Source organism: Thalassophryne amazonica, chromosome 6 (genome assembly GCF_902500255.1).
Source record: "Thalassophryne amazonica chromosome 6, fThaAma1.1, whole genome shotgun sequence".
Lineage (NCBI taxonomy): Eukaryota > Metazoa > Chordata > Actinopteri > Batrachoidiformes > Batrachoididae > Thalassophryne > Thalassophryne amazonica.
In genome coordinates this window covers 3,778,219-3,801,502 of record NC_047108.1, presented here as the reverse complement: position 1 = coordinate 3,801,502, position 23,284 = coordinate 3,778,219, and the positions used below count along the sequence as shown (strand labels likewise).

At 45.4% G+C, this 23,284-nt stretch overlaps 1 protein-coding gene across 6 annotated transcripts in view; it reads right to left on the bottom strand.

The window, feature by feature from the left end:
- dennd2da (DENN/MADD domain containing 2Da) overlaps positions 1-23,284 on the bottom strand; it is a 248,382-nt gene that overhangs the window by 6,701 nt on the left and 218,397 nt on the right. For all 6 annotated transcript variants that reach the window (XM_034171659.1, XM_034171660.1, XM_034171658.1 and 3 more), the window contains 2 exons: positions 8,403-8,574; positions 8,222-8,269 (listed from right to left, as the gene is read on the bottom strand). In XM_034171659.1, the coding sequence (XP_034027550.1) occupies positions 8,222-8,269; positions 8,403-8,574 (220 nt within the window). The remainder of the gene's footprint in view (positions 1-8,221; positions 8,270-8,402; positions 8,575-23,284) is intronic.

Genomic DNA, 23,284 nt, shown 5'->3' with positions numbered 1-23,284 from the left:
TTTGCTGCCTCCTCCTATTCTCTCGAAGATTAAAGGGCAGATACATCAAAGCAGCAGTGACAACGACAGCAACACATGAAGATGTTGAAAAGATGATATCTGTAGCAACAACCAGGAGAAGAGACAGCAAACAAACAGAAGACAGACCATGGTCCACACTTCCTAGAGGAGGTGGTCAGGCTGGTCAGTAATACAACCTCTGCTGAAGAAGCCTGGCCTTGAAAGCACCGTTTAAGCAAATTTCAGGCCCATCTCCAAGTTGCCATTTTTGTGTAAAAGTCTGGAGAAAATTGTCTATGCACAATTAAAAAACTTCTTTGATGAACACAACATTATGGAGGTTTTTCAGTCTGGTTTTAGCACGGAAACTGCTCTTTTAAAAAAAATTAATGACATTTTAATGGCAAATGATACTGGCAACTATGTTGTTCTGGTCTTGCTTGACCGCTGCATTTGATACTGTAGACCACAGTATTTTGTTAAATCATTTGCAGCAGCTAGTGGGCTTTGGTGGTATTGCCCTGGACTGGTTTAGGTCCTACTTAGCAGACAGGACTATGAGTGTTGGTCTTGGGGTTTATGAATCTTCCTCTGCTCCACTCTTACACGGGGTCCCACAGGTTGAATTTTAGGACCCTTGCCTTTCTCCCACTACATGCTTCCCCTAGGATCTATCCTCACAAAACATGGTGTGGCTTTTCATTGTTATGCTGATGACACCTGATGACGATATGTTCCCCTGTGAAAAATTGATGCCTTTCTGTCAAACCCCTGCTGGGGCCTGGATGGTCATAAACTTAAACTTTGGCCCTAGCAGCTCCTGTGTACCCCCTCTTGATTTTGGTCCATTGGCAACTTATGCAAAGAGCACTGTTACTAATATGGGTTTTAAGATGGACAGCGATTTTAAATTGGATTGCAAATTAGTGCAGTAGTGAGGTCAAGTTTCTCTCACCTCATGTTGTGAAAGTGTAGTGACACGGACCCACAACAGGGGGCGTAAATGAATGGACAATGAATGAGCCGAAAATAGAACACTTTACTGTTGTGAATGTGCACAACAAAATACAGACGGTTACAGAATTTGTATGGTCAATCTACAGAGGTGACGTGTGGGCAGGCTCGAGGATAGAAGATGTCTGTCCAGAGAAGAACCGGATCCCACACGATTTCCACTGCCACCGAACCCGGAGGATACTGGAGCCGCCAAGTCCCGAGTCCAAAGGTGGCCACCGTCTCCAGCTGTCAGATCTGGTACTGCTGGCAGGAAGCAGAAACAGTTAGGTGTAGGTGTGTGCACACCCTGTAACACAGTCAGCAAAGCAGGTGGGAACTGCACCTCCACCTCCGCAATACTGAACACAGTCAGTCCACTAAACCCGACCAGTTGCTTGTCTTACGAGTCGTGAAGGGTGAGCTCCGTCACCCTGCCGTCAACGACTGGTTCAGCCTCCAGCTGACACAAGCAAGTAGGTCCTTCTGAAAGGGATAAACAAATGGTTACGTGCAATACGGCACAGTATCTGGCTGAGGAATATTACCTCCAATGGTAGGCGATATCTCGGCAGCGGGGTGGAGATGTCGTCCGGCTTTTATGGAGTGGTTGATGAAGTGGAGATAGGTGACAGCTGTCATGAGTTGATGAGTGACAGCTGTCACTCCCGGCTGTTCCCGTGAGGCGGCAGCGCCCTCTCATGCCTGAAGCCCGCACTTCAGGCAGGGCGCCCTCTGGTGGTGGGCCAGCAGTACCTCCTCTTCAGCAGCCCACACAACACCTCAGGCAGGTTGCTAAGATGAAGCCTTTTTTCCCACATCAGTACTTTGAAACAGTAATCCATGCCTTCATTACATCTCAGCTGGATTACTGAAATGCACTTAGTCAGTCCTCCCTTGCGCGTCTCCAGTTAGTTCAGAATGCTGCCGCTCATCTGCTAACTGGAGTATGAAAGAGGGAGCCGATTACACCTATCCTGGCCTCCGTCCACTGGCTGTCTGTGCACTTTAGGGTTCATTTTAAGATTCGTTTTTAAATCTTTAAATGGCCTTTTTCCCACCCTACCTCTGTCTTCATCCCTACGCCCCTGCACGGTGCCTCTGGTTACCTGCCCAGCTGCCTCTTGAAGTACCGAGGTCCAAGCAACAGCTCAGAGAATATCGAGCATTTTCTGTTACAGCTCCCAAATTTGGAATGCTCTACCTGTGGCTCTACCCGTGTACCAGGTTTCCAAAGCCTGAGAGACCATACACGTGAAGATAAAAAAAAATCATAGCTCTAACAGGTTTGGTCGTACAGTGTGTGGTGTTCAGCCACATGGTAAGGACAACAACACCACACACGAACAGATTTCATAAATGAACATTCCCAGCTCACACAGGAAATCTTGCAAAATCTCTCGAGATTAAACGTGACTTCAGAGTAAATAAACGGAGATACTTTGTGGACTATTTAAAACAGAGGGAAAAACGATACAAAAAGAAAAAGAAAAGGCGTTCTTTAAAGGAGTGGAGACAGCGCGACCACCAGACTTACTGGTAAGTCAGAACAGCTGTTTTGATTTTATTTTCCGCTCTGTACGTCCGTCACCTCACTTTTTGATTGGCTGCACGTCACATTCAGCAGGCAGCGTGCTAGTTTGTGGTCGGAAGTCACAACACATGCAGTGATATCGGGCCAAGACAATCCAACATGAATATCTCCGATTTGCGATCAGAGCACTCTGAACACACCACACACGGCAGGAATATCTGATAAGATTATCTTTAGCATCATCACAATTGTCGGGGCGTCCTTAAGATTGTTGGAAGTGGAAGATCGGGTCCGATATCGGCTTAATTATCCTGCCGTGTGAACCAGGCCTTAGGCAGGCCTCTTCACTGTCTGTTTTTAAACCCAATCTCAACATACATTTCTGAAAAATTAAGCACCTTTTCCCCAAACATCTCTTTCGCTCTCTCTTTTAAGTCACACAGTTCTTGCACTGTTGAGGCTCCACTACTGTACATCCAGATGTGGTTGTGACTGATGTGCTACATCCCAGCATCTGTGGCAGCTCCAGAGAGAGAAACAGTGTGTGAGTAACTGGGGACAACAGTCTCTGGGGAAATGAGCTCATGGGGGACGGTTTCTTGTGTGCGTCTCAGGTGTTTCTTGAGAGCACCACCAGAGCTGACCTGGACTTTATAGGATCTGCACTGTGCCTGCTCTCCAGATGGTGCTGTCTTGGAATGCTCATAGGTTTAATGGGTTCTTCTGGGGTCTAATATCTATCTGTGGTGAAAATCTCATCAAAATCCATGCAGTAGTTTTGACATAATCGTGCTAACAAACAGACAAATAAATAAACACCAATGATTTCCTTACGTCCTTTGCAGACGTAATTATTCCACTGGCTTGGATCTCTGTCGTGCAGGTCTTATCACACGGTGCAGTTTTATCACACAGCACAATGCCACAGATGTCGCAAGATTTGAGGGAGCGTGCAATTGGCATGCTGACAGCAGGAATGTCAACCAGAGCTGTTGCTCGTGTATTGAATGTTCATTTCTCTACCATAAGCCGTCTCCAAAGGCGTTTCAGAGAATTTGGCAGTACATCCAACCAGCCTCACAACCGCAGACCACGTGTAACCACACCAGCCCAAGACCTCCACATCCAGCATGTTCACCTCCAAGATCGTCTGAGACCAGCCACTCAGACAGCTGCTGAAACAATCGGTTTGCATAACCAAAGAATTTCTGCACGAACTGTCAGAAACCGTCTCAGGGAAGCTCATCTGCATGCTCGTCGTCCTCATCGGGGTCTCGACCTGACTCCAGTTCGTCGTCGTAACCGACTTGAGTGGGCAAATGCTCACATTCGCTGGCGTTTGGCACGTTGGAGAGGTGTTCTCTTCACGGATGAATCCCGGTTCACACTGTCCAGGGCAGATGGCAGACAGCGTGTGTGGCGTCGTGTGGGTGAGCGGTTTTCTGATGTCAATGTTGTGGATCGAGTGGCCCATGGTGGCGGTGGGGTTATGGTATGGGCAGGCTTCTGTTATGGACGAAGAACACAGGTGCATTTTATTGATGGCATTTTGAATGCACAGAGATACCGTGACGAGATCCTGAGGCCTATTGTTGTGCCATACATCCAAGAACATCACCTCATGTTGCAGCAGGATAATGCACGGCCCCATGTTGCAAGGATCTGTAGACAATTCTTGGAAGCTGAAAATGTCCCAGTTCTTGCATGGCCGGCATACTCACCAGACATGTCACCCATTGAACATGTTTGGGATGCTCTGGACCGGCGTATACGACAGCGTGTACCAGTTCCTGCCAATATCCAGCAACTTCACACAGCCATTGAAGAGGAGTGGACCAACATTCCACAGGCCACAATTGAAAACCTGATCAACTCTATGCGAAGGAGATGTGTTGCACTGCATGAGGCAAATGGTGGTCACACCAGATACTGACTGGTATCGCCCCCAAAAAAACAAAACTGCACCTTTCAGAGTGGCCTTTTATTGTGGGCAGTCTAAGGCACACCTGTGCACTAATCATGGTGTCTAATCAGCATCTTGATATGGCACACCTGTGAGGTGGGATGGATTATCTCAGCAAAGGAGTAGTGCTCACTATCACAGATTTAGACTGGTTTGTGAACAATATTTGAGGGAAATGGTGATATTGTGTATGTGGAAAAAGTTTTAGATCTTTGAGTTCATCTCACAAAATGGGAGCAAAACCAAAAGTGTTGCGTTTATATTTTTGTTGAGTGTAAATACATACAGAAATAAATAAATGTTTCCTGTGAACACCTAGTGACTCTCACACCTCCATTTCATTCCTGTCTTATTTAAGTTTAATGACAGTTTGTTTCGGTCAAACCATATTTTCAGTTTGTTAATTTCTTCAGTGATTTCCTCCAGAACTATCTGCCAAACTAGAAAACTGCTGCATCCTAGTAAGAGCAGAATACTATTGGAATGAATCTGAATAAGGAAAGTTGTATTTTTTTTTTTTCTCATTAAATGGATGCTGCACTCACTGCAGTTTATTGTCTGGAATAGTGTTATGGATAAGACGCGGATTGAGGAGCGGTCCAGTATCTGACTGAACCCAGCATGAAATAATCAGAAGCAGTTCCAAAAAGAAAACACATTTATTTTTCTCCCTCTGTGCTATACATGAAATACTAAATAATCAAAGTTCTGGTGAGGTGAAAAGGCGGCGCGCTCTCTCAGCATCTCAACAGTCGGAGTCCGAACGTTCAGGACTCAGGAGTTCCGCCAACACCCCCCCCAGGTGACTTTCCCAGACTGTACTCTGCGAAGGAGGAACAGAGATGAGATTATTCAACACTTATTACTACGAAATATTGTTTAGAGGCAAACTTATCAGCTACACGTTTAGGTCTGGTTTCAAACTTAGTTCAAAGAGGCTGCTGCTCACAGCTAGTGGAGGATCATTAATCCGCACGCCACTGCCGTGAGGAGCACGCCAAACAATTTCCACCAATAATTACTTATAGCTGCGTATAAATGCCAATTTACATTCACGGATAAACTTTTCAGAATATTCACCTCTGTCGTGTGCTGACAACGTTTGCCTCTCACCCTCGTCCTCCTTCACAGGCGCGATGTCAGACTCTGAAACGGCCCTCAGCGTCCCCACACAGTCGTCACAAGGTCGTATTCTCCGGCAATCTTATCCAACTCACTGCTGGTTTAAATGTAGTTCTTCATCACTACATTGGTACCAGCTGGAAGTCCTCAGATCTGCACGTGAACATCACAGGTGTCGTGGATTGTCCTGATAGAGAGCCGCACGAGAATGCAACAGGTGCAGCCAATCATCGGAACAGAGGAGAGAGACTCTTCTGCAGCACATTTTCCTCAGAGAACAGCCCCAAATCACCTGGGAAGGAAAATAAACACAAAACAACCCAACCTTGTCCAGCCAAACCCCCCCAACACACAACAGAATAGTCCCAGATTGCATTTCAGAGCCTCTAGAATTGAAACATTTTCGTGCAGGTGGTGTTGGGGGGTAATTTTGGGTTTCAGCTTTTTTTGTTTTTCATCACTTTCATCCCTGAATATGAGTTGTGAGTCACTTTTGTGTGGATTAAAGTTACTAACTGGGACTCCTGTCTCGTTGCGAGAAAGAAACGAGAATCGTCCTCCGTTCTGTTCACACAGCTCCAAACGCTGCGCGGCTCTCTGACAAGTCAAGACAGAATGATAGAATTCAGTCTGAATTAATAACTTCAAAGCGAAACACCTTTTTGTTTATTTTTATTTATGTCCAGAGATCAAGGATACAGTGACTAATTTCATATTTATTTACTTTAAGACTCAAGGAAATACATAGAAAACCTGTAAAGCCTACTTTTAGTACAAAATTCACGAGGTATTGATAAGGGAATCGATAAGGAATCAGATCGATAAGCAGAATCGATAACGGCATCGATATCGATAAAATCTTATCAATACCCATCCCTGGAACTTACTGACCGCACAGTTGTCTTCTGGCCCCAGCTGCAGACCCTTGTGGGTTACACGAACTGCCTGACTGCCGCATGGCCCGGTCATCCTCACCGCCGACCTCCTGGTTTACTTGTGACCAGTTATGGGCCTAAGGAAAGACCCTTTGACCCCCTGGCCTTTGACGCACAACCCCTGCTCTTTCTCCAATGGGAAACCTGGTGGGTCGCCTGGCCTCTGTCCTGGCTCTGCCTTTTACACTGATGGGTTGCATGGCCCCTGTTCTGACTCCACCGTAGATCCTGATGGATCGCACAGTTACCCGTCTGATGGTATTTTTTCCTTGACTTCGTTGTTATGGTTGGGTCCTGTAACTTCCCTCCTGTCTTCCTGTTTGGCAGAACCTGCCTCTAAGCCCCCTCGTGCCGCTCGTGTTTGTCTATGTTTTGGGGGTGCTTTCTGTTGGCCCTTAGTGTTAGCTGTTGGGGGGGGCTGTGCTGTCATGATCTACCCCATGTCTGGGTCTATGTCATGGTTTTGTCCCTTGTCTGTCTTTGATTACCTGTTCGTTTTACTGTCGTCACTGGTTGATCCCTTGTCTGTCTTTGATTACCTGTTCGTTTTACTGTCGTCACTGGTTGAATTATCTTTTTATTATACTTCTGCCACATGTTGATTCCGTTCTAGTTTCAGGCCCAGCCTTTCATTTTCTTGATGATTTATTCTAGGTTCTCACCTTTGTTTTCCTGGTTTTGTGTCTTTGTTCCTTTCATGTGAGGGGATTACTCCTTGGGTGGATTGTTGCATTTTCTTTGTATTGTATTTGGGTTTATTTCTCATTCTATTTCTGTCCACCTTCTGTTTGTCTAACTGCACTCTCTTGCACCAGCCTTCCCTCATTTTCGTCTCTTTCTTCCACTCCCTGTTCCTGAACATCGTCACACACCTGTGTTTCACTTTCCTTAATCACCACTTGGGTTATTTAAGACTCGTGTTTTGTCCTTCACTGCCAGTTTGTTGCGCTTGTAGCCTAGAGTCTCAGCCCACATTCAAGCCCTAGAATCCTAGCTCTTGTTTTGTCTTTGATCACCTGTTCAGCCGTGTATGACCTTGCCTTGTTTTTTGACTTTGCATTAGCCACAGCCTCTTGCACTTAGTCTCCTGTGATTTTGAACCTTTCTTGTTTTTCTGACCACGTCTCTGACTCACATCTGTCTGTCACCTATGCATCACTGACTGTCAACCTGTGTACCGAACCTTTGCCTGTTTTACAAGATAAAGCCTTTTTGATTACTCCTACTCCTGAGTCTGTGAGTCTGCCTTTGTGTCCAGCATCCTGTTTGTTCCGCATCATGTATACTGACAAAGTCTACCAGTTGTTAATGCCTTTTCCCCAGCATTCAGTCTCTACTCAACCTTTTTCTTCAGTGTTTGTTGAGCACATTTATCTGAGTCCATACTTGACCTGGCCACTCTTGGTCATTTCTCACTAAGGTTAGGTGAAGACCTTGCTAGTTATACTCTCTGTACAGCTTAGCATTTCCCAAAAACTGATCATTTATAGTTTTGGAAAAGGTTTGATAGTTGGATGTTGTTGTGATGTGATTAGATTTGGGGGATGATGTCAATCAAAATTTTAATTCTAATGCTTAAAAAGTGGTTGGACAGACCTTAAGACAATCACAAAATAATTAATGACAAATTACAATATTGAAAAAATATTTTCATGATAATTTATACACTCTTACTGAAACAATGAAGGTATCCTCCTTCTCAGAAAGGTCCACCACAAGCAGCTGTGTCACAGACAGACAAACGAGAAGACCATCATTAGCAAACAAAAAGAGTTACTCAAAGACTAAAATGCCATCACACATTTTACTGAAGATTAAAATTATCCCCACCCCAAAGTCTCTCATTGGAACTCACATCTCCTTGGTCCGTGACCAAGTCCAGCAGGCGTTTTTGAACCCCGAGCAGATAGGGGGTAGGTGCCATGACCACATCGATCAGGATTTCAGGAACGATGGAGATGAAAGTGTGTTGCCAGGTAAAGGGGTACAGGAGGGCCGCGACCGCATGGATGACTTGGGATAAAGTGCTGGGAAGAGACGAGTGCCAACATTAGACATGATGATAAAGAAGCTGCTCAGAATTATATTGTATGGCTGGTGTGCTCAGTCAGTCAATCTTGATCGACTGTGATCAACCGGTCAATCTCATGAAAAAATAAAAAAATCTGGACTCATCGAGAGGATTTAGTGCTGCTATGACGGACTGATGCAGAAGGTGGCAGCAATGCACCAATAAGGGTGCCGGCTGCCGTTAAACGCCAAAGAAGAAGAAGAAACATCATAGAAGAAGACGACGTGAGAGGAGGCTAAAAAAAAACCCTACAACTTATTTTCATTCAGTTGGAAGAGGATTATTTTTTTGTTTATTCGAATAGTAAATCCATCCAAAAGCATCTGCAGAAACGACCAGCCATTGAGGGATGCCCTCACCACAACACCAACACTGTCATGCCAACTACAGTTGAAATAGAAAAACTGGAGAGGTTGGAAACCCTACTGGAGTCTTGCCGGTATGTTTTACATCATATTTCTCACTATCCTGGTTGAGTGCATGTAAGCAAGAACTAGTGTAAATAGGTCTATGTGTGGGTGATGATGTGTTTGCAGAACGTTATGGCACTTTCGTTCATATGGCAGAACATTTAAAATAAAATTGTGCTATACACAACTTTTGAATTAATTGTTGGATTTTGCATATAACAATGTGATTAATTGCAATTAATCATGGAAATCATGCAATTAAAAAACTTTTAATCACTGCCAGGCCTTGTTATTATACTGGTGCGTAACAAACTGTGGCTTTGAATATGGCTTGGTAGATCTTGATACACTTTCAACTTTAAAAGTAGATCTTGGTTCAATAAAGGTAGGAACCCCTGGTGTAACTGTATAACCCAGCTTTTTAATACTTTAGTTACACTGCTTAATATGTCTTGTATTAGAATTTTCTTTTGCACAATTTCAATTTTCTTTTTGCCTTTACCCTATATCCCAAATTGACATCACAACCTACATTTTTGTTTGATAAGACTACTAATCCTTAGAGTCTTAATCATGTTCATATTTATGGCTTCTCTCGTCATAACTGACCTGATTTTAAAGTTCGAACCTCAAATAGACCCAGTCGTGTAGACATTATTTTGAAAATAAATAAATAAAGATATTGCTTCACATCCCACTTTAGTAATGCATAAAAATAAAGCAAATATTTTAATTTAGGTAAACATATTTTTATATGGCTATTGAACAATTTCAGTTATTAAAAATTATTATCATTATGGGTTGCACGGCAGCTTAGTGGTTAGCACTGATGTCTCATAGAAAAAAGGTCGTGTGATCGCATTTCATGCATTCTGTGTGGAGTTTACATGATCTCACCATGTTCGCGTGGGTTCCCTCCATTTGCTCTGGCTTCCTCCCACATCCATAGACATGCAGGTTAGGTGAATTGGAAACTTTAAACTGACCATAGGCGTGCGTGCGAGTATGAATGTTTGTCTGTGTGCATGTGGCCCTGTTACAGACTGGCATCCTATCCAGTGTGTACCCCACGTCATGCTCTATGAATTCTGGGTAAGGTTGGGTATTGATAAGATTTTATCAATATCGATACCATTATCTATTCTGCTTATTGATCCAATTCCTTATCGATACCGCTTGTGAATTTTCTGTGTACTAAAACTAGGCTTTACATGTTTTCTATGTCAACAACATTTTATTGAGCCTTAAAGTAAATAAATGGGCAATTCTATGGTAATGGAATTACAACAGCAACAAAATCTGGACATACTGCATCTAATGACTACAGATTAGGTCAGATTGTAATTCCATTATCGTAGAATTGCCCAAATATGAAATTGGTCACTGGATCCTTAAACTCTGGATCCTTGATCTCTGAACATAAATAGAAATAAACAAAATCTGTAGTTTTTGTCAAAAGCATTTCCTTTCAGACATTATTGGCATGAATGTCTTTCCATACCTCTGAGCTGAGCTCTTGCAGCTGCTGTGCTGCACGTCAGGATGTAATTCATAAAGAATGCTGGACTTCTCATTTTGGTAGGAAAAAGTTTTAGTCAATTGTAGTTTATATTCTGTATTACAGCGTTTGGAAAAAGGTGTCATTTTATTTAAAGCGGCAATTCTTCTGAAGTTATTAATTCTGACCAGACTCTGTCTTGACAGAGAGCGGCGCAGCACTTGGAGCTGTGCCAACAGAACAGAGGACGATTCTTGTTTCTTGACTGCAACAAGACAAGAGCCCCAGTGAGTGACTTTAATCCACACAAAAGTGAGTCACAATTAACATATTTTAATGGCTTTGAGAGGGGTTAAGAAGCGGACTTGCCGCTTCTGAAGAGCAGCAAATCAAAGAACCAACGAGCCAGCAGATTGAAGCACTGACTCATTGATTCACACTTCAACGCAGAGAAATGATCATTTTCCTGACAAACACCCTCAAAAACAATGGCCACTCTGAAGGACCGATAAGGGAATCGTTAAGCAAAAAGACTATTGATATTGATGGATTGAATCATTTCTTACCAATACCCGAAAAGAACCGGTTCTCAATACCCAACCCTACTTCTGGGACAGGCTCCAACCCCCCCCAACTCCCCATGACTGTTGTGTGGGCCGCTGAAGAGGAGGTACTGCTGGCCCACCACCACCAGAGGGCACCCTGCCTGGAGTGTGGGCTCCAGGCACCAGAGGGCGCTGCCGCCTCACAGGAGTAGCCGGGGTGACAGCTGACACTCATCACCTATGACAGCTGTCACCACTCATCTGATCAGCATCGGTATATCAGCAAGACGTCATCTCCACCTCTTTGCCGAGATATCGCTTTACCAGGAAGGTAACGTTCTCAGCTGGCTGTGAGATTTTTTCGACAGTAACCTTTTGTGACTTTTTGTGTATCGTATAGCAGACTCTTTTTCCAACAAGAGGTGGAGTTGGTTTTCCTGCCGTGTGGATTGCTGGGTGCATACGCGCCCACATTTAATTGTTTTTTTGTTCCTCGCCAGCAGTACCAGGTCCGACACGCGGAGGCAGTGGCCACCTGGGAGTTCGGGACTTGGCGGCTCCAGTATTCCCGGGGTCTGGTGGCGGAGGAAATCGTGTGGTTCCGGTTCTGCTTTGGACAGACATCTTCTATCTTCGAGCCTGCCCACACGACACCTATTGTGATTTGACCTTTTGTCTATTGTTGTAATCTGTTGTGTTTGTTGTGCCCTTTCACAACAGTAAAGTGTTGTATTTGACTTCCTCCATTGTCCGTTCATTTGCGCCCCCTGTTGTGGGTCCGTGTACCTACACTTTCCCACCAGGATATCTCGGCCAACGTCATGGATCCCGAGGGGCGTCAACCGGCTGTTGAACGGCCAATGGAAGAACAGGGCGCACAGGCGTCCGCAGGAGGAATGATCGGTGAGTTGCAGCGGATCCTCACCGCTTTCACGGCTCGGTTGGATTTAATGACCGAGCAGAACATCCTCCTTAACCGCAGGGTGGAGGCTCTCGCCGCGCAGGTGGAAGCGCGCCCTCAGGGCGCTGCTGCGGCTCTCCCTCCTGTCGACCCTGTGCGTAACAGTGACGTTCCACAGGTCGTTCAACGACCCCTCCCACCTTCCCCGGAAGCATACATAAGCCCTCCAGAGCCGTACGGAGGTTGTGTGGAGACGTGCGCGGACTTCCTTATGCAGTGTTCGCTCGTCTTCGCACAACGTCCTGTCATGTACGCGACTGATGCCAGCAAGATAGCTTATGTAATAAACCTGCTTCGCGGTGAGGCACGCGCTTGCGCTACAGCGCTCTGGGAGCAGAATTCACGGCTCCTTCAGACATATGATGGGTTTGTGAGGGAGTTCAGAACAGTGTTCGATCACCCAAATAGAGGAGAGACCGCTTCAGCCGTGCTGCTGTCAATGAGACAGGGGCGCCGGAGCACAGCTGCCTATGCAGTCGACTTCCGCATCGCGGCTGCGAGGTCCGGCTGGAATAGCACTGCCCTCCGCGCCGCCTTTGTAAACGGACTGTCATTGGTTCTAAAGGAGCACCTGGTGGCTAAGGACGAACCGCGGGATTTAGATGGGCTTATTGATCTCGTAATACGATTAGACAATCGGTTAGAAGAACGCCGTCGGGAATGAGACGAAGGGCGTGGCCGGGCACGCGCCGTCCCTCTCCCTTCCGGTTCCGACCGCGTTCCGCCCTCCCCACGCTCCACCGCCCCTGCGCTCCGTGTGGTTACAGCTCCCCCTGCTGACGAAGCTATGGACACGAGCAGGGCCACATTTAGGGCACCAGATAGACAGAGGAGGCTGGCCCGCGGAGCGTGTTTTGTTTGTGGCTCGATAGAGCATCAGGTAAGAGACTGCCCCGAGCGGTTAAACACCAACGCCCGCCCCTAGAAACTGGGCTAGGGGTGGGCCGAGACATTCACGTGGGACACACCCACATTGCCACACGACTCCCAGTTACAATCCTTTATGAGGATTTAACCCTGAAGGCCCCAGCACTGGTGGACACGGGCTCTGAAGGGAATCTGTTAGACAGCAGATGGGCCAGGGAGATAGGGCTCCCTCTGGTGGCGCTTACCTCGCCTGTGCAGGTGCGGGCACTAGATGGCTCCCTACTCCCTCCAATCACACATAAGACACCACCTGTAACTCTGGTGGTGTCAGGAAATCACCGGGAGGAGATCGAGTTTTTTGTGACTCCTGCTACCTCCCGTGTGATTTTAGGGTTCCCCTGGATGTTAAAACACAATCCCCGGATCGATTGGCCGTCTGGGGTAGTGGTTCAGTGGAGCGAGACCTGCCATCGGGTATGTTTAGGTTCCTCGGTTCCTCCCGGTTCCAGGCTAAGGAGGAGGTCAGAGTCCCGCCCAATCTAGGGACGGTGCCGGTGGAGTACCACGACCTTGTAGATGTGTTCAGTAAGGATCTGGCGCTCACCCTTCCCCCCCACCGTCCGTACGATTGTGCCATTGATTTGGTTCCAGGCGGTGAGTTCCCGTCCAGCAGGCTGTACAACCTCTCACGACCTGAGCGCGAATCAATGGAGACCTACATCCGGGACTCTTTAGCCGCCGGGTTGATCCGGAATTCCACCTCCCCGATGGGTGCAGGTTTCTTTTTTGTGGGTAAAAAAGACGGCGGACTTCGTCCATGCATTGATTATAGGGGACTGAACGAAATCACGGTTCGTAATCGATACCTGTTGCCCCTGTTGGATTCAGTGTTCACGCCCCTGCATGGAGCCCAAATATTCACTAAGCTAGATCTTAGAAATGCGTATCACCTGGTTCGGATCCGGAAGGGAGACGAGTGGAAGACGGCATTTAACACCCCCTTAGGTCACTTTGAGTACCTGGTCATGCCGTTCGGCCTCACAAACGCCCCCGCGACGTTCCAAGCTTTAGTTAATGATGTCTTGCGGGATTTCCTGCACCGATTCGTCTTCGTATATCTAGACGATATACTCATCTTTTCTCCGGATCCTGAGACTCATGTCCGGCATGTACGTCAGGTCCTGCAGCGGTTGTTGGAGAACCAGCTGTTTGTGAAGGGCGAGAAGTGTGAGTTCCACCGCACATCTTTGTCCTTCCTGGGGTTTATCATCTCCCCCAACTCCGTCGCTCCTGATCCGGCCAAGGTTGCGGCGGTGAGAGACTGGCCCCAACCCACTAGCCGTAGGAAGCTGCAACAGTTCCTCGGCTTTGCAAATTTCTACAGGAGGTTCATTAAGGGCTACAGTCAGGTAGTTAGCCCCACGACAGCCCTGACCTCTCCAAAAGTCCCCTTCACCTGGTCGGATCGTTGCGATGCCGCGTTCAAGGAGTTGAAACGGCGCTTCTCGTCTGCACCCGTTCTGGTGCAGCCCGATCCTAGTCGCCAGTTAGTGGTTGAAGTGGACGCCTCAGACTCAGGGATAGGAGCTGTGCTTTCCCAGAGCGGGAAGACCGATAAGGTCCTTCACCCGTGTGCCTATTTTTCCCACAGGTTGACCCCGGCCGAACGGAACTATGACGTCGGCAATCGAGAACTCCTTGCGGTGAAAGAGGCTCTTGAAGAGTGGAGACATCTGTTGGAGGGAACGTCCGTGCCATTCACGGTTTTCACTGACCACCGGAACCTGGAGTATATCAGGACCGCCAAGCGGCTGAACCCCAGGCAAGCCCGCTGGTCACTGTTCTTCAGCCGTTTTGACTTCCGGATCACCTACCGTCCCGGGACCAAAAACCAGAGATCGGATGCCTTGTCCCGGGTACATGAAGATGAAGTCAAAACGGAGTTGTCGGATCCACCGGAACCCATCATCCCGGAGTCCACTATCGTGGCCACCCTTACCTGGGACGTAGAGAGAACCGTCCGGGAGGCCCTGGCACGAAGCCCGGACCTCGGAACTGGGCCGAAGAACAGACTCTACGTCCCACCAGAAGCTAGGGCTGCAGTTCTGGACTTCTGTCACGGCTCTAAGCTCTCCTGTCATCCAGGGGTGCAAAGAACCGTGGCAGTTGTCCGGCAGCGCTTCTGGTGGGCGTCCCTAGAGGCCGACGTCCGGGATTATATCCAGGCCTGCACCACCTGCGCCAGGGGCAAGGCTGACCATCGCAGGGCTTCGGGACTGCTCCAGCCGCTGCCCGTGCCCCATCGCCCCTGGTCCCACATCGGCCTGGATTTTGTCACGGGCCTCCCGCCGTCCCAGGGCAACACCACCATCCTCACGATAGTGGACCGATTTTCCAAGGCGGCCCACTTCGTGGCCCTCCTGAAGCTCCCGACGGCCCAGGAGACAGCGGACCTCCTGGTCCACCACGTCATCCGGTTGCATGGGATCCCAACAGACATCATCTCCGATCGCGGTCCCCAGTTCTCCTCGCACGTCTGGAGGAGCTTCTGCCGGGAACTGGGGGCCACGGTAAGTCTCTCATCCGGGTATCATCCCCAGACCAACGGGCAAGCAGAACGGGCCAATCAGGAGATGGAGCAGGCCCTGCGTTGCGTGACAGCCGCGCACCCGGCGGCCTGGAGTACCCATCTGGCCTGGATCGAGTATGCCCATAACAGCCAGGTGTCGTCAGCCACCGGCCTCTCCCCTTTCGAGGTATGTCTGGGGTACCAACCTCCTCTGTTTCCGGTGGTTGAGGGAGAGGTCGGTGTGCCCTCGGTCCAGGCCCACCTACGGAAGTGCCGTCGGGTATGGCGTGCCGCCCGTTCTGCCTTGCTGAGGGCCCGGATGAGGACGAAGGCCCATGCAGACCATCGGCGGACCCCGGCCCCTACGTACCGGCCAGGACAGGCAGTGTGGTTGTCTACTAAGGACATTCCCCTTCAAGTGGACTCCCCTAAGCTGCAGGACCGGTATATCGGTCCGTTTAAAATCATCAAGGTACTCAGTCCAGCCGCAGTGAGGCTTCAGCTTCCGGCCTCACTGCGGATCCATCCCGTTTTCCACGTGTCCCGGATCAAGCCCCATCACACCTCACCCCTCTGTACTCCGGGTCCGGCAACACCTCCTGCCCGGATCATCGATGGCGAGCCGGCTTGGACTGTGCGCCGGCTCTTAGACGTCCGTAGGATGGGCCGGGGCTTCCAGTATTTGGTGGACTGGGAGGGGTACGGACCTGAAGAACGCTCCTGGGTGAAGAGGAGCTTCATCCTGGACCCGGCCCTCCTGGCCGATTTCTACCGCCGCCACCCAGACAAGCCTGGTCGGGCGCCAGGAGGCGCCCGTTGAGGGGGGGGTCCTGTTATGTGGGCCGCTGAAGAGGAGGTACTGCTGGCCCACCACCACCAGAGGGCACCCTGCCTGGAGTGCGGGCTCCAGGCACCAGAGGGCGCTGCCGCCTCACAGGAGTAGCCGGGGAGACAGCTGACACTCATCACCTATGACAGCTGTCACCACTAATCTGATCAGCATCGGTATATCAGCAAGACGTCATCTCCACCTCTTTGCCGAGATATCGCTTTACCAGGAAGGTAACGTTCTCAGCTGGCTGTGAGATTTTTTCGACAGTAACCTTTTGTGACTTTTTGTGTATCGTATAACAGACTCTTTTTCCAACAAGAGGTGGAGTTGGTCTTCCTGCCGTGTGGATTGCTGGGTGCATACGCGCCCACATTTAATTGTTTTTTTGTTCCTCGCCAGCAGTACCAGGTCCGACACGCGGAGGCAGTGGCCACCTGGGAGTTCGGGACTTGGCGGCTCCAGTATTCCCGGGGTCTGGTGGCGGAGGAAATCATGTGGTTCCGGTTCTGCTTTGGACAGACGTCTTCTATCTTCGAGCCTGCCCACACGACACCTTTTGTGATTTGACCTTTTGTCTATTGTTGTAATCTGTTGTGTGTGTTGTGCCCTTTCACAACAGTAAAGTGTTGTATTTGACTTCCTCCATTGTCCGTTCATTTGCGCCCCCTGTTGTGGGTCCGTGTACCTACACTTTCCCAACAATGACCCTTAAATGGAGAAAGCAGGTATAGAAAATGGATGAATGGATGTACATACCAGTGTGATGTTTGTCTGTCTATATGTGGCCCTGCGACAGACTGGCATCCTGTCCGGGGTGTACCCCGTCTTACGCCCTATGACTGCTGGGATAAGCTCCAGCCCCACTTTGATGGTTAACTGGAGTAAGTGGGTATAGAAAATGTATTATTATTATTAGTAGTAGTAGTAGTAGTAATAATAATAGTAATAGTATTACATCCAAAAAATGTCTTCAAGGGTGGACTTTTACTCAAAGGCTGCTGGGAGGGGTTTGTCCTCTTTCCATCTGGATAAGCCCCTGACCTGAACAGTCTATCAGCAGGAAGAATGGTGAACTTCTGTATTTATTCTGAAAGCATGACCTGATTGACAGGTAAGGTTTTATCCATGCTTTAATCCAGCAACCATCCTCAGAAAGCGACTGTTATTTATTATATATATAGTGAGGAAAATAACTATTTGAACACAATGAGGTTTTTGCAAATTCTCCCACTTAGAAATCATGGAGGGGTCTGAAATTTTTCATCTTAGGTGCATGTCCACTGTGAGAGACATAATCTAAAAGAAAAAATCTGGAAATCACAATGTATGATGTATGATTTTTTAATAATTTATTTGTATGTTACTGCTGCAAATAAGTATTTGAACACCTCCCAACCAGCAAGAATTCTGGCTCACACAGACATGTTAATTTTTCTTTAAGAAGCCCTCTTATTCTGCACTCTTTACTCGTATTAAGTGCACCTGTTTGAATTTGTTACCTGTATAAAAGACACCTGTTCACACACTCAATCAATCACACTCCAACCTGTCCACCATAGCCAAGACCAAAGAGCTGTCTAAGGACACCAGGGACAAAACTGTAAACCTGCACAAGGCTGGGATGGACTACAGGACAACAGGCAAGCAGCTTGGTAGAAGACAACAACTGTTATGATTATTTATTAGAAAGTGGAAGAAACACAAGATGACTGTCAATCTCCCTCGGTCTGGGATTCCATGCAAGATCTCACTTTGTGGGTTAAGGATGATTCTGAGAAAGCTCAGAACTACACAGGAGGACCTGGTCAATGACCTGAAGAGAGCTGGGACCACAGTCACAAAGATTACATTAGTAACACATGATGCTGTCATGGTTTAAAATCCTGCAGGGCAGCAAGGTCCCCCTGCTCAAGCCAGCACATGTCCAGGCCCGTTTGAAGTTCACCAGTGACCATCTGGATGATCCAGAGGAGGCATGGGAGAAGGTCATGTTGCCAGATGAGACCAGAATAGAGCTTTTTGGAATCAACTCCACTTACCATATTTACAGGATGAGAACAACCCCAAGAAAACCATCCCAACCGTGAAGCATGGGGGTGGAAACATCATACTCTGGGGGTGCTCTTCTGCAAAGGGGACAGGACGACTGCACAGTATTGAAGGGAGGATGGATGGGGTCATGTATTGCGAGATTTTGGCAAACAACCTCCTTCCCTCAGTAAGAGCATTGAAGATGGGTCATGGCTGGGTCTTCCAGCATGACAATGACCCCAAACACACAGCCAGGGCAGCTAAGGAGGGGCTCCGTAAAACGTATTTCAAGGTCCTGGAGTGGCCTGGCCAGTCTCCAGACCTGAATTCAATAGAAAATCTTTGGAGGGAGCTGAAACTCCAAACCTGAAAGATCTAGAGAAGATCTGTAGCGAGGAGTGGGCCAAAATCCCTACTGCAGTGTGTGCAAACCTGGTGAAAAACTACAGGAAACGTTTGACCTCTGTAATTGCAAACAAAGGCTACTGTACCAAATATTAACATTGATTTTCACAGGGGTTCAAATACTTATTTGCAGCAGTAACATACAAATAAATTATTTAAAAAATCATACATTGTGATTTCCGGAATTTTTTTTTAGATTTTGTCTCTCACAGTGGACATGCACCTAAGATGAAAATTTCAGACCCCTCCATGATTTCTAAGTGGGAGAACTTGCAAAATCGCAGGGTGTTCAAATACTTATTTTCCTCACTATATATATATATATATATATATATATATATATATAGAGAGAGAGAGAGAGAGAGAGAGAGAGAGAGAGAGAGAGAGAGAGAGAGAGAGAGAGAGACTTAGCAATTTTTTTAAATTCACCATGGGTATGCTGCTGTTCTCGGTTTTTAGTTGCTGTTTTAGCTGTGCTGACACAGCCAGAGGACACTCACAGACATTGAAAGGCAACAAAGAATAAATATGAAAAATTGCCACGGACATGCTGCTGTTGTTCGTTGCGTCACCACTGCACTGAGAGACACAGCAAGACAATGCAAATTGCTTTGTCAATTCAGAGCTGCCACTCAAACAACGGAGTAATGGGTCACCACATCCAGCGTTGATATATCAAAAATATGGAGACAGGAATACCAGTACACATACTGGTGCATCGATAATAACGTAACCCTGATACAGACCCCAAAACAACATGACACTACAGATAGATGCTACAAGTGCTAACACCATTAGCATTAAAAATTACATTGGACAAGAATTTCTCTTCTCTCTCTCTCTCACACACACACACACACACACACACACACACACACACACACACACACACACACACACACACACACACACACACACACACACACACACACACACACACACACACACCTTAGATGATCTCTTCATAGAATTGTTCCCACACCAAGCCATATTATCATACAGATTTGCAGTAAAATACCAAAAAACAAACAAACAAACAAAAAAACACCATCACGGCAGCAGCCTCTGACCAAAGGCAGCATCAACACACGAGCTGTCATTCAAAGTGATCACACTCCTAACATGTTAGGATAACTAAGCTGTAGTGATTGTGCAAGGCATTCTGGGTAAAATGTACTAGTCAATAAATGTGTCTTAATTCCTGCAGATTGCAGTGCTTTATGCTACTGTTGTGGTGAACATGTTGAAGGTTCTTGTTAAAATTATGTCCGTAGGTGTTTTTGATACATCTAAATTCTGAAACAACATGACCCCATAAGTGAGTCGTTGGGTTGGATTATAAGATTCAAAATACTGAGCCTCATGCTGATGGAGTGTAGTGATGTTGGAGTAATCCCAGAAATTTCTCCTGCTTGTTTACAAAAAGCAAACAATAATTAAATTTTTTTCTGGACTCTAACTTGTTCTGTGTTTCAATATTCAAACAAATGTATCACTCCATAAATTTTTTTCTCGTGTTTTTTTTTTTTTTAATGGAGTGATACAGTAGTTTAAATAACTTTGTGTTTTCATATAGTGTTTTCATGGAGTGATATGTTAGTAAATAACTGTGTTTTCATATAGTGTTTTTTATGGAGTGATATGTTAGTAAATAACTGGTGTTTCATATAGTTTTTATGGAGTGATACGTTAGTAAATAATTTTGTGTTTTCATATAGTGTTTTTTATGGAGTGATATGTTAGTAAATAACTGGTGTTTCATATAGTTTTTATGGAGTGATATGTTAGTAAATAACTTTTTGTTTTCATATAGTGTTTTTTATGGAGTGATATGTTAGTAAATAACTGGTGTTTCATATAGTTTTTATGGAGTGATATGTTAGTAAATAACTTTTTGTTTTCATATAGTGTTTTTTATGGAGTGATATGTTAGTAAATAACTGGTGTTTCATATAGTTTTTATGGAGTGATACGTTAGTAAATAATTTTGTGTTTTCATATACTGTTTTTTTATGGAGTGGTACGTTAGTAAATAACTTTGTGTTTTCATATAGTGTTTTTTATGAAGTGATATGTTAGTAAATAACTGTTTTCATATAGTGTTTTTTATGAAGTGATATGTTAGTAAATAACTGTTTTCATATAGTGTTTTTATGGAGTGATATGTTAGTAAATAAGTGTTTTCATATAGCGTTTTTATGGATTGATACGTTAGTAAATAACTGTTTTCATATAGTGTTTTTTATGGAGTGATATGTTAGTAAATAACTGGTGTTTCATATAGTTTTTATGGAGTGATACGTTAGTAAATAATTTTGTGTTTTCATATACTGTTTTTTTATGGAGTGGTACGTTAGTAAATAACTTTGTGTTTTCATATAGTGTTTTTTATGAAGTGGTGTGTTAGTAAATAACCGTGTTTTCATATAGTGCTTTTTATGGAGTGATATGTTGGTAAATAACTTTGTGTTTTCATATAGTGTTTTTTATGAAGTGATATGTTAGTAAATAACTGTTTTCATATAGTGTTTTTTATGAAGTGATATGTTAGTAAATAACTGTTTTCATATAGTGTTTTATGGAGTGATATGTTAGTAAATAAGTGTTTTCATATAGTGTTTTTTATGAAGTGATATGTTAGTAAATAACTGTGTTTTCATATAGTGTTTTTTATGAAGTGATATGTTAGTAAATAACTGTGTTTTCATATAGTGTTTTTTATGGAGTGATATGTTAGTAAATAACTGTGTTTTCATATAGTGTTTTTTTATGGAGTGATATGTTAGTAAATAACTGTGTTTTCATATAGTGTTTTTTTATGGAGTGATATGTTAGTTTACATTAGTTTAAAGTTATTTAAACTAAAGTATCACTCCATAAAACAAATTAAATAATTTCATGGAGTGATACGTCAGTTTGAAGACTGAAATGTACAACAAGCCAGACTCTGGGGAAAAACAAAAAACAAAAAACAATTTTTAAGTTGTCTGCTTTTTGTGAACAAATCAGAGAAATTTCTGGGATTATTCCAACATCACTACACTTCAACAGCACAAAGCTCAGCATTTTGAAGCTCATAATCCAACCCAACCACTCACTTATGGGGTCACGTTGTTTCGGAATTTAGACATTAAAAACACCTACGGAGATAATTTTAACAAGCTCTAAGAAACTTAAACATGTTCACCATAGCGGTAGCATAAATCACTGCAATCTGCAGGAATAAGGACACATTTATTGACAAGTACATTTTACCCAGAATGCATTGCATTGGTCCAACTTGAAGTGGCGGCCAGTGATTGTTCATGTTTCGCTGCATGTGCACTGGTATGTTAATCGTATGCTAATGGTGTGAATGATGTAGGGGGTACTGACTTTCTGACTGGCTGAGAATTTAGATAGTACAAGAAATATCCTACGAATAAAATACTTGCATCCAGGGGAGTAGCAGACTCTCTGCCACTTGACACAGCTGAATCTGGAGGGAAGCTGCGGCACAAATGGGCCTCAGAGCCTTTATAGGATTTATCTCTGGTTTGACTTCACATTAGGGATGCACCGATCCACAGTTTTTCATTTCCAATGCGATCTTGATACCTGAAATTGGATATGTGCTGATACCGATATTATTCCGATACTAGAGCTCTGTTTGCTTTAATATTATTATTGTCATTATTGTTAAATTAATTCAGCTGCAATTTGCCAGAAGGTGTATCAAAGATGAAAGCCAAGATCTGATGTGTTGGTGAAAGAATTAAGAACTTTTATTTTTTTTAATAGACTTTTATAGCCTTACTTTTATAGACTTAAAGATTAAAGACAGCACACTCTCTCTGTCTCTCACCCCCTCTCTCTCTATCTGTCTCTCCCCCATCTGTGTCTCACCCTCTCTCTGTCTCTCTCTCTCTATCTGTCTCTCTCCCCCCTCTATCCGTGTCTCCCCCTCTCCCTCTATCTGTCTCCCCCTCTCCCCCCCATCTGTCTCTCCCCCTCTCCCTCTATCTGTCTCCCCCTCTCCCCCCCATCTGTCTCTCCCCCTCTCCCTCTATCTGTCTCCCCCTCTCCCCCCCATCTGTCTCTCCCCCTCTCCCTCTATCTGTCTCCCCCCCATCTGTGTCTCCTAGGGTGGTTCAAAAAAATACAATTTGGAAATTCATTACTCTTACCCCTTCATTTTATGATGCTTTGGGGAAAAAAGAAAGCCTGCCAAATATTTTTGTCATACATTAATATTTAGAGGTAGCACATCATAGCTGAAGGTTGTAAATATATCAATTATCGCTGCCCGAGTGCCCGTGCAATAGGTTATCCATTATCCAGTATCTAATCACATCACTTATAAAGAGGATAGAAGTTAACCACCTGAGTGTAACTAAAGTATAATTTTATATTCAATTTAAAACTATACCTGGTGTTGTGAAAGTGTAAGAACACGGACCCACAACAGGGGCACAAATGAACGGACAATGAAGGAAGTCAAATAACAACACTTTACTGTTGTGAAAAAGCACAACCAAACACAGCGAATGTGAAATTTAACAGTCAGTC